Source organism: Piliocolobus tephrosceles, chromosome 4 (genome assembly GCF_002776525.5).
Source record: "Piliocolobus tephrosceles isolate RC106 chromosome 4, ASM277652v3, whole genome shotgun sequence".
Classification (NCBI taxonomy): Eukaryota; Metazoa; Chordata; class Mammalia; order Primates; family Cercopithecidae; genus Piliocolobus; species Piliocolobus tephrosceles.
Window position 1 is genome coordinate 116473103 of NC_045437.1, and position 12550 is coordinate 116485652.

The window sequence follows — 12550 nt, forward strand, 5'->3', positions numbered from 1 at the left end:
GGTGGATGATGAATGGATGGGGAGATGGATGGATGGATGGGTGGATGATGAATGGATGGGGAGATGGATGGATGGATGGGTGGATGATGAATGGATGGGGAGATGGATGGATGGATTGGTGGATGGATAGATAGATAGATGATGAATAAATGAATACCTCCCAGGGTGATAAGTACAACTACAGCTCTACTTATCGGTGGTCGAGGAAGGCATTCAGGAGAGTTGCTTTCCGAATTGGGTTTAGAAAGATGAATACTGACATCACACAAGCAAAGGAGCCATAAGGGCATTCTGGGCAAAAGGAATGGCATGTTCATGAAGGAGAAGGCATGGAACATCCTGGGGAGTGTGCGAGAGTCTAGGGCAGGGTTCCCCAGTCTTGACGCTGTTGACATTTGGGGCAGGATAATTCTTCCTAGGGGCAGGACTGGTGTGTCCTGTATACTGTAGGATATTTAGCAGCACGGCGTCCACTCATAAAATGCCAGTAGAATCCTCCCTCTAGTTATGACAATGAAAAATGTCTCCAGACATTGCTAACTGTCCCCGAGGGAGACAGAACCACCTCCCTGGAGCACCGCTGCTCCAGGTAGGTCTGGCACGCTGATATTTGAGGCACAACATGGGAGTGAAAAGAATGGAGGCCAGCAGGCCAGGTGGTGAAGGAGCTGGAGTGGCAAGGTCAGGATTCAAGGAAGAGATCTTGTGGGGTGAGGAGATGAGGAAGGTTTCCACGGGAGAGGGACCCAGGTACAGACCTGGGAAGGCTTGGAGGCAATGTGGAGGACTGAGTTCCATGAAAGAGAGAAGCAGGAGGCCACTCAGGAGCCTGGCACTCCTCCTCAAGGCAATCAGTCTCTCCAGCACCAGGCAGGGAGCGAGCACTGGAGCCTCTGGTGTTCTGTCTGGGGGACCAGCCCAGGTCCCTTCCAGGTCCAGAAGCCTGCCAGGGGGAGGGCTTAAAAGGCAGGTGCAGCCACGGATGAGGGAGCCTAGAGTTTGAGGAAGCACTCTCCCAGAATGAGAGACTTCTTACTGAAGCCAGTGCAATGCAGAAAAAATGCTGGAACATCAAGTACACTTCCAATCCCAGTCTTTCCACTCTTCATCTGTAAAGCTTAGGCAGGCCATTATATTGCCCTGAACCTCAGTTTCCTCATCAGTGAAATGGGGGCACTGAGACCCACCTTACAAGGCTGCTGGGAAGATTAACTGAAATAATCTGAATGCCCTGCATAGTCCCCTCCTTAGCCCAGATCAAGTCTTCAGACATGTTCCACGAGAGGACTCCAGCTAGCCTCCAGACGCTGTTCTCTCTAAATTCAGATTTCATACTACTAAAGGATACTTAGAATACTGACTTTCAGTATTACAAGCACACTCTGTATTTTACATTTTCAAAAAGAAAAGCCATGATCTGACATTGGGGTCAAATATCCTTCTTTCTGATAACCATCTTAGCTTCAAATACTCACCATCTGACCAGAGCCTAACCAAAGGGCTGACAGCTGTGTCAGGGCTCGTTCTGCCTCCTCTACAAAAGTCCTGTGAGGTGAGTCCCAAAATCAGCATCCCCATTCTATGCACTAGAAGACTGAGGCTGAGGCAACTTAAGAAACTACTCTCCAAGTTCTTGGCCAAAGCAGGCTGGTAAGAGTTGGAGTGGGATTTGAACCCACCTAAAGAGGTGGCTTCAGAGTCCTTGCTGGTCATCTGGACACTATTCTAAGCATTTAGAGGGCCTCTGGCTTCTTCAGCCATATTTACTTTTAACATTTACTGTTCTCATATCGGGGAAAAAATGTAATTACTCTTGTAAAGATTGTAAAATCTAAATATTAGCACAGAAAACTGATAATACAATTCCCCACTCAGAGAAGACAGACCTGAAAGAGGGGAATGGACTGCACTGTGGGTCAGTGGCTGAGCTTGAGCCACAGACCACACGTGGGGACTCCCAGGCCAGCTCACTTCTCATCCTGCTGAGGTGGAAGGTTCTGGAACAGCATCGCCTGGGCTCTACATCCAGGATGCTTTCCCAGCTGTTTGCTGTGGGGAGCTACTTTACCCCTCTGTGTCTGAGTTTCTGTAAAATTCAGACCAAAGTAGGTACTCCCTCACTGGGGCTTATTAACTCCTGAGAAGAAGAAAGAAAATCGCGTGCATGTATGAGTGAGTGAGTGTGTGTGTGTTTGTGCACGCGCGCGCACGCGCACGCATATAGCTTAGCATCAAGAATTTAGGAAGCACCTGAAAAATAGTGACATTATACTCTTATAGGTTTTTACCAGGCACTTTATATATGAGGCCACATCTAACTTTGTTCTGACCATTGTGAGGTAGCTGTGATCCTCCCCATATCACAAAACAGGAAACTGAGGCTGCCCTGGTGAAAGACTGTGTGGTGACAATCAGAGTGTCAAACTGGGTCCCCTGGATCTTTCAGGATAATTGACTTCCCCTTGCATGCTTGCAGGCCCACCATGAGAGACAATGCATTATCTGTCAGGTTTTGGGACAGTTTCTGGTACACCTGGACTGGATACTCAGTGGTTATCAGACCTGCCTCCTCTCTCATTGAAAGAATAAAGCCCTGGGAGGTGGGTGGGAGCCTAAGTGTGGGGGGGGGCGGTGTACAGAGACCATGATAATCTCTAGATGACCTGCAGGCATGTAGAAGGCTAGGGGAGAGATGACCTCACCACAATCCCTTTTCTTTGCACACCTCTTAGAGACATGCAGATCTGCAAGGCTATAGCTGTTGGCCTCACAAATCCCCAAGAGAATATCCCTCCCTTCTCCTACTAACTACAACTTATATCTGGGTTCGAACTCCAACATTTCTACTTACTCCTTCTGTGAGCTTAGATAACTCACCAAATTTTCATCTATAAATATGAATGAATAATCCCTGACTCCCAGGGTTAATGAGCATCTAAAACAATGGTCCTCAACTTTGGCTGCATGCAGGAGCCACCTGGGAGATTTCATTCATATTAATGCCCGGGTCTCACTCTCAGAGACTCTGATACAGTTGTTCTGAGGTGTGGCCTAGAAAGCAAGAGTTCCAAAATCTCCCCAGGTGATTCTAATATGCAGTTCAAAACCAAGAAGCTCTGATACACATGTAGCAGGTACTCTATTAATACTGCCCCTTCTCATCTCTTTAGTGTTAGTTACCTGTTCAGAATTTATCTTTAAAGGCTTTATCAGTTCCTTAGGATGGCTCTTAAGAATTCTCTCTGTCAGCCACCCCACCCTTGCACGTTCTCCTATTGACAATCTCTGCACTTTCAAAACAAACGATTCAACCCCTGGCCAATCAGCAGCCCCTTTATCTAGCTTTGGCTCCTCTTCTGTTGATTGGTTGAAGCCAATTGGTTAAGACACACAATGCCCTCCTGCAGATGCCAATGGGGAATCAAACAGATGGAATGATCCATTGTTCGCTCTTCAGTCAGGGAACTCCATCATTGGCCTCCAAGTCTCTCCCTTACTGTGTACAAAAGCTCACATAATAAAACCCCAGGTTGTCCCAGGTGGACCTTAAATGATACTGTTTCTCCCTTCCGTGTCCATAACCCCCACCCCCTCTTTGTGTGAATGCCCACCTCCATTCTTCATGGACTACTCCCATGTCAGGAGATGTGCCATCAGCCAGTCACTCATTTCCAGCCACGCCTCCCCAAAAGACACTCTCCTGCGGTCATGCTGCTCCCCCAAAGCTCTCCATGCTTTGCCTTAAAAATGCCTTCCTTTGCCCAATCCATGGTCTGCCAGGAAGATTTTTTCTCACCTTTACAAGCCTAATTCAAATGCTCTCCTCTGCAGTTTGCCTAACCTGTCCTCTCAGCCCCATTCCCAAACCCTCTCCACCCCAACAGAATTTAGTTGTTTCCACCTGTGCACCCTCACAATCTTTGTAATGCTCAGGTATAACATTTACCAGGATGAAGTAGATTAAACTGTCATACTAGAAAAGGACTTTGTAATTTTGTCTTTTTATAACCAACTCCTAGTATAGGGACAGGGTCTAAGCAGGTGCAAACTGAATGCTTGCTGGAGTGAATCCAATCCTCTGTCCTCAAATCTATACCTGTCAATTTTTGAAAGACCTTCCCAAAATAATCAAGATGAATTTTCTGTCACCATCTAGAAGCTTATTAGTATTCACCAACTGTAAGAAAACTTTAACAAGGAAAGATCAATTTGCTTGCCCATTTATGCAGATATGAACAAAAAATGAATAAACACTTACCGTAAATCTGAAATAACACAAGAGATGTCTCGGCTCTGGAAGGAATAACTACATTTTACAAGAAAGGGAGCACATTTGGCAGATAAGGGGATGAAAGGGTTTGGGGGGTGGAATTTTTTGCTGCTTTATTTCCTGAGATGGGGGGATCCTGGGGACTAATGAGAGCAAGAGCACCTGCTTTACCTTTTCTGGAGCAGGCAGCTGTAAGTGATTAACCTCCAAGGGAGTGATGAGAGGCACGGTCTGGAAGCCATCCTCAACTGAAGACGGCTTGGTTCCCTTCTCGCTGGGGTTACTGTTCAGCTTCACCATCCTTACGCCTTTCTTTCCAGACCTAAGGCAAGCAGTGGGATTCTGGTTACAGCAGGAGGTGAGGCAGAAAGAGAGGGCTGACGACAGAGAAAACAGCACTGTCCTCAAAAGCTCCACTCGAGGGGCTTTCAATCTGCGATCAGTCATTGATCTTCCACTAGATTTCCTGACATGATTCCCACTGTCCAATAAAACTTCAATCATCAAAACATGCCACCTTCCCATGGGGTTCAACAGCACTCAAATTTAAGGAATTCAAGGAAAATCCTAAACCTACACACACAAAAAAAAGTGTAAAACAAATATACTTTTAGAGCTAAAGTGTTCACACAATGCCAGTAAAAAGATTATACTTAGTGCAAAATGAAGTCCTATTATACCATCCCCCCTGCAGTATGATAAATTTCACCTCACCACTCTGGATGCTATTCTATTATGTTGGTTTTTCAATCAGTAATACCCTAAAACACAATAAATACATTCAATATCTCAGTGTGTACCCTGTTACATCATATGTGGATTGTACATGAGGTGCAATTTCCTAAAATAAAAACAAAAAAAAAGGCTAGCTTGAACCTGATCCTGTTATTCAGCCATGGAATGCCTCCATTTCCTCAATAGTGAAGGGCCATTTTTTTTGGTTCCACGGAAAGTTAGCAGCTCCCATATTGCAGGATTGCCAACCAAATAAACAAATAACATTTATTCATCTCCAGATCCCTTAGAAGTCTAATGGTGCTCCCCTCCCACCCCCAGAAGCTCAACACAACTGAATTTCTTCTCTCAATCCTGCTGATGGAACGTTTAAACAAAACAGGGTTGTTGTGGGGGTGAAAGGCTTTGGAAGATATTGGGGAGTGGTTATAGCAAAAACAAATGCCTACTTACTGTGCTGCACTCTTGGGGGGTCAAAGCAGATTCAAGCCAATTTGAAGAGGAGGAGGACGGCCAGGAGTCCTCCCTCCTCAGCCCGAGATTGTGGTGCTGAAAGGACAGCGCCTCGCGTGCGTCTGGATCGGAGCTTCTGAGAGCAGGCGTGAGCGAGCGGGGAAGAGCTCCTGGCAGCTGCCTGCCTGCTTGCTCGCTCGCGCCCCCTCCTACCGGGGAACGCGCTCCCACACCATCTGTCATCTGGCACCACCTGCTGTTTCTTATGCATGACCACAACCACTGCATGGGGCAAAATGGTTTCAAGAAAGTGGGAGGGATTTTGGCCAAATCAAAAATAATAATAATAATAATAATAATAAGCACCATATAGTAAGTAATCCTTGAGTCTTTGGAAAAACTGGAAAAGCAGGCACATTCATTGGGAAGAGATCGCCTCCTAAGACCTCCCAGAACAATATCATAAAACACAGAATGGTTCAAGACCTCTACTGTGCTCTGACCCCGTGGTCAGGACAGAAGGGAAATATGTTTATTGTGTATCTTTCATGCAGTGGGCACTTTTCCAGCCTCTTTCAGACTATTTCCCTCATTTGCAAAATGGGGTTTCTAATAGTACATACATGATGGGGTTAGTACAAAGCATGAAATGGGATAGCATAGGGAAAGCATTTAGCTCAGAGCAGCGACTATGGCAAGCACTGTATTCACATTTGCTGCTACATTCAACATTGTACTCTGATCATACAGGTCAGCCAAGGTAACCAGAGCTGGAATTTGAAAGCTGATCGGTGGCCACCAAAATTTGCATCCAGCCCAGGACATTATATGGCTTCCAAGTTGGTGTCTGGAATCAGAGAGGGCCAAGTCCTACTGTCTTCTCTACCAAATTCTGGCTGTATGGATTTTGGACATTTTGCATTCATTCTTTAAACCTCCATTTCCTTATCTCTGGTGTAAGAATAATAATATCTCTCTTGCAGAGTGAATGTAAATAGGAGAAGAGATTGTGCTCAAAGAAACCCTTTATTACTTAGGGACAAGGTTCTGAATGGCTGAATTATTTCATCCCTCTATTGCGCATAGATTCTCTTCAAATCCTCTGAGGTCAAGGCTGTTGCCACTGTCTTCACTAAGCTGCGGTTCAAGCCACTGATGGTTGTTCATTCCCAGCTGCAGTGCTGTTTATGATGCACTTCATGAGGCCCAGCTGTCTTGGCATTTGTAATAGGGTCCCCTTTTGCTTTCAAAAGTATTCTAGTTTATCTGATAAATTGTTAGGTCACCCTAGTTAGTGCTCATGTGCTGAGCACACACTCTACTAGCTAAAAGGTCAGGAGAAAACTTATGTATTATATATACTGTTCAGTAATGAAACGTGGAGAGGGGCATGTGTGGAGAGGGAGAGAGGTGGCGGGGGAGAGAGAGAGAGATTTTCTGAGACAACAAGGGCTAGCACATCTGAGCTGCACAGGGCTATATTAGTAGAAGTATGCATATATATGAAATGGGAGTGTCCCAATAAATGTTAGTCCTCCATTCTCTTCTTTCCAAAGACCTAGATGATTTTTCAGGTGCAATCATTGTGACAGCACATGTGGACAACCACGTGGAGTCAATTATGAACGCTTGTAGTTAATCCTGTTATTGCTGCCTCCAGAGGAAAAAGAAATTCCCTTTGACATGTCTTGTGATTGATTAATATGTAGAAATCACACTTTTAATAATTCCAAGCCAAGCTTCTGCACAGCAAAGGACATAATTAACAGACTAAAGAGACAACCTACAAAATGGAAGAAAATATCTGCAAACTATGCATCTGACCAGTGGTTAATACCCAGAATATATAAGAAACTCAAACAACTCAACAGCCAAAAAAAAAAAGAAATCTGATTTAAAAATTGGCAGCCAGGCACGGTGGCTCACGCCTGTAATCCCAGCACTTTGGAAGGCTGAGGTGGGTGGATCACAAGGTCAGGAGTTTGAGACCAGCCTGACCAACATGGTGAAACCTCGTCTCAACTAAAAATACAAAAATTAGCCAGGCGTGGTGGCGGGTGCCTGTAATCCCAGCTACTCAGGAGGCTGAGGCAGGAGAATCGCTTGAACCTGTGAGGCAGAGGTTGCAATGAGCTGAGAACACACCATTGCACTCCAGCCTGGGTGACAGAGTGAGACTGTCTCAACAGCAACAACAACAAAAAAAAAAAATGGCAAAATACCTGAACAGACATTTCTCTAAAGAAGACATACAAATGGCTAACATGTATATGAAAAAGTGCTCAATGTCCCTAATCATCAGGGAAATGCAAATCAAAACTACAATGAGATATCACCTTGCCCCAATTACAATGGCTATCATTAAAAGACAAAAACAACAAATGCTGTCATGAATGTGGAGAAAGAGGAATTAATATATACTGTTAGTGCAAATGTAAATTAGTACAGCCATTATGAAGAACGGTGTGGAGGTTCCTCAAAAAAATTAAAAATAGAACTACCATATGATACAGCAATTCCACTACTGGATGTTCATTTAAAGGAAAGGAAGCCAGTATGTCAAAGAGATATTTGTACTCTCATGTTTATGACAGCACTATTCACAATAGCCAATTATTTAATATTCAATATTCAACCCAAGTGTGCATCCAACAAATAAATGGTTTTTAAAAAGCTGATCTCTCTCTCTCTATATATATATATATAGACACACACACACACACACACACACACACACACACACACACAGTGGAATACTATGCAGCCACAAAAAAAATAAATTATGTCCATGGATGAACCTGGACATTCTGTAAAATGAAATAAGCCAGGTACAGAAGGACAAATACTGCATGATCTCACTAATGTGAAATCTTAAAAAAAAAAAAAAAGTTAATCACATAGTAGTAAAGAGTAGAATAGTGCTTACCAGTGGCTGGAGACAGTAGGGAGCAGGCAAGAAGGGTTAGAGATTGGTCCAGGGGTACATTGGTCCAGGGGTACAAAGTTACAGTTAGACAGGAGGAATAAATTATGCTGTTACATTGCACAGTAGGGTAACTATGGTTAACAATATTGTATTGTATATTTTTAAAAGAGCTAAAATAATTTTGAATGTTCTCATACAAAGAGATGGTAAATAAATGAGATGGACATGCAAAATAGCCTGATTTGGTCACCATAGAATGTACACATGTATCAGCCGGGCCCATTGGTGGCTTACACCTGTAATCCCAGCACTTTGGGGGGGGCCAAGGCAGGCAGATCACCTGAGGTCAGGAATTCAAGACCAGCCTGGTCAATATGGTGAAACCCCGTCTCCACTAAAAATTCAAAAATTAGCCAGACTTGGTGGCAGGTGCCTGTAAATCCCAGCTACTCGGGAGGCTGAGGCAGGAGAATCACTTGGACCTGGGAAGTGGAGATTGCAGGGAGCAGAGATCATGCCACTGCACTCTAGCCTGGGTAACAGAGTAAGACTCCATCTCAAAAAAAAAAAAAAAAAATGAATGTATACATGTATCAAAACATCACACCATCCTCCATACATATGTACAATTATTATGTTAATTAAAAGCAAAGTTTAAAAAAAATAATTTGAAGCCAGCAGTATTGAATTTAGTAAGGCCCAAGCCTGTCTCAAGACAGTGGGAAATTCAGGTCTCCTGATATGTGAGGCCAGGAGAGAAGCTGCAGGAAGAAACAGAGGGCTGAAGGGATATGGGAAATTTTCTCCTGGTTGGCGAGGTCCTATTTTTTCTTCTTCCAGCTATTTTGAAATACACAATAGATTTTTATAAATTATAGTTACATTACTGTGAGAGGTTCTTAGTATAATAGACTATTATAGTATAATAGACTATTTTTCTGCTATGTAACGGTCTTTTTTTTTAAGAGACAGAGTCTCGCTCTGTCACCCCCACTGGAGTGCAGTGGCACAATCCTATTATAGATCACTGCAACTTCAAACTCTTGGCCTCAAGTGATCCCACTGCCTTGGCCTCCCAAAGCACTGGGATTATAGGCATGAGCCACCTATGCCTGGCCTGGAGTTCTTTAAAATATGTTTGTAGTTGAAAACAAAAACACATTTGTAGTTGAAAATAAGTAGTTATAACATCTTCTGATGAGGTATTCAATGTATGTAGAGTAATATATAAGACAACTGCAATATAAAGAATTGAGGCTAAAGGGACCAATATGGTGGGAATGTTTCTACATTCTACTTGAAGTGGCAAAAGTATTTATTCTAACTAAACTATGCAAAGTTAAATTTGTCTATTGTAATCTCTAGGGCAACCAAAAATATACAAAGAGATATAGTCAAAATGCAATAGATCAAATGGGATACAAAAAAAGTTCCAAAAGAAGGCAGAAAAGGAAAAGGAGAGGAACAAAAAAAAATTAGGGGACAACAAAACAAATGATGGAATAGTAGACTTCGGACATATCAGTAATTACATTAAATGTAAGTGGGCTAAACAAACTAATTAAAAAGTTTGTCAAAATGGAGAAAAAACACAAACCAAATATATGCTGTCAACAAGAAATTCACTTCAAATGTAAAAATGTAAGTAGATTCAAAGTAAAAGTATGGACTCTGGACTTTCAGCTCAGAGGAAGACAAAGTGCAACCTCCTTCTGTCATGCAGCATCTGATTTCATCTAACACCAGCCGCCTCTTCCATGCCGTTCAGGTTCAAGCACACCAAGATCAAAGTTGTATACCTGAGGTACACTGGTGGGGAAGTCAGTGTCAGGCCTGCCCTGACCCCTGAGATCAACTTCATGGATCTGTCTCCAAATAAATACTGGTGATGACATTGCCAAGAAAGCTAGTTACTAGAAGACCCTGAGGATTACAGTGAAATGAACCATTCAGAACATGCAGGCTCAGATGGAGGTGGTACATTCTGCCTCTGCACTATCATCAAAGTTCTCCAAGAATCACTCTGAGACAGAAAGCAGCAAAAAATAAAATAAAATAAAATGAATAAATAAAAGTAAGCAGAGTGGAAATATCATTTTTGTTGCAATTGTCAGCATTTCCCAATGCAGCACTGACATTTAGCTAGAGAACTCTCTGGAACCCTTAAAGAGCTCCTGGAGACTGTCCACCAACTGGTGGACTGCACTATTGATGGCTACCACCCTCGTGACATCATAGATGACATTGACAATGGCATAGTGGAATGTCCAGCTAGTTAACAACTGCAAAGGAAAATATTTAAATGAAGGATCATTTGACAACCAAAAAAAAAAAAAAAACAGTAAAGGGATGAAACAAGATACACCAACGTAACATTGACCAAAAGAAAGCTGGAGTAGCTATATTAATATTAAACAAACCATCCACAGCAAAGAAGAGAGAGATAAAGAGGGACATTACACATGATAAAAGGTCACTTCGCTAAGAAGACATAACAATCCTAAATGCGTATGAACCTAATAACAAAGCTTCAAAATGTATGGACCAAAACCTGACAAAACTAAAAAGAGAAATAGACAAAACTGCAATTGTAGTTGGAATCTCCAATACTTCTCTGTCTTTAATTGACTGATAGGGCAAACAAAAAATTCAGGAATATTACCATTTTGGACTGGATAATTATGGTGAGAGCTGTGGGGTAAGGCTGTTCTGTGTATTGCAGGATGCTTAGCAGCATCTCTGTTTCTAACTACCAGATGCCACCAGCATCTCCTCCTAAGCTATGATTATCAAAAAGGTCTCCAGACACTGACAAATGTCCCCTGGGGGAAGGGGGGAAAATCATTCTCAGTTGAGAACCACTGCTATAGAAGAACAGAACATCACCAATTAACTGGATTTAACTGACATTTATGGAATAATTCACCCAAAACAGGAGAATAAACATTTTTTTTAGTGCACATTGAACACATACCAAGATAGACCACATCCGAGTTATAAAACAAACTTGAAAAAAATTAAAATTGAGATAATACAAAAAACTATTCTCTGATTATAATGGAATTAGACCAAAAATCAATGACAGAATAGTAACAGGAAAGTCTCCAAACAGAAGTTAAACAACATTCTTCAAAATAATTCATATATCAAAAAGAAAGTCTCAAGAAAAATGAGAAAACATGTTCAACGGAACAAAAATGAAAACACAAGACATCAAAATTTGGCCGGGCGCGGTGGCTCATGCCTGTAATCCCAGCTCTCAGGGAAGCAGAGGCGGGAGGATAGCTTGAGCCCAGGAGTTCGAGACCTGCCTGGGTAATACAGCGAGACCCTGTTCTCCACAAAAAGGAAAAAAAAGAAAAAAGAAAAAAAAAAGATATCAAAATTTGAGGAGTGTACCTTCAGTAGTAATGAGAGAAAAATTTGCAGCATTAAATGTGTGTATTATAAAAGAAAGGTTTCAAATAAATCATCTAACTTTTCACCCAGAAATAAAAAGAGCAAAATAAACCCAAAGCAAACAGAAGGAAAGAGATAATAAACAGCAGAAATCAATATAACTGAAAACAGAAACACAATGGAGCTAATCAACAAAGGCAAAAGCTGGTTCTTTAAAAAGATTAGTAAATTTGGCTGGGCAAAGTGGCTCATGCCTGTAATTCCAGAACCTTGGAAGGCCAAAGTAGGAGGATCACTTGAGCCCAGGAGTTCCAGATGAGCCTGGGCACCATAGGAGACCCCATCTCTACAAAAAAATTTAAAAATTAGTCAGGCATAGTGGCACATACCTGTAGTCCCAGCTACTCAGGAGGCTGAAGTGGAAGAATCACTCAAGCCAGAGAAGTGGAGGCTGCAGTGAGCTATGATAGAGTCACTGCACTCCAGCCTCGGTGACAGAGCAAAACTCTATTTCAAAAAAATTTAAATTTAAATTTAAAAATTTGTAACTTTGATACACCTCTAGAAAGACTGACAAAGAGGAAAGACAGAACACACAAATTACTAATCTCGTGAATGAAAGAGGCGCTAACGCTACAGAGCGTGAAGACATTAAAAGGGTAAGAGACTACTACAAACCATGCTATGTACATAAATTTGATAAAGTAGATTAAATGGGCCAATTTCTCAAAAACCATAGACTACTAGCAAAACTTACTGAAGACGAA

The 12550-nt window shown here is 42.3% G+C and overlaps 1 protein-coding gene across 2 annotated transcripts in view; it reads right to left on the bottom strand.

Annotated features, from left to right (window-relative positions):
• The window catches only part of NSG2 (neuronal vesicle trafficking associated 2), a 101411-nt gene that overhangs the window by 55576 nt on the left and 33285 nt on the right, over positions 1-12550 (bottom strand). The window contains exons 1-2 of one of the 2 annotated variants that reach the window (XM_023218964.1): positions 5459-5582; positions 4442-4592 (exon numbers count right to left, since the gene is read on the bottom strand). In XM_023218964.1, the coding sequence (XP_023074732.1) occupies positions 4442-4570 (129 nt within the window). In that variant the 5' untranslated portion in view covers positions 4571-4592; positions 5459-5582. Of the gene's footprint in view, positions 1-4441; positions 4593-5458; positions 5583-12550 lie in introns of those variants that run through there. The other variant, XM_023218965.1, reaches the window with a different exon arrangement.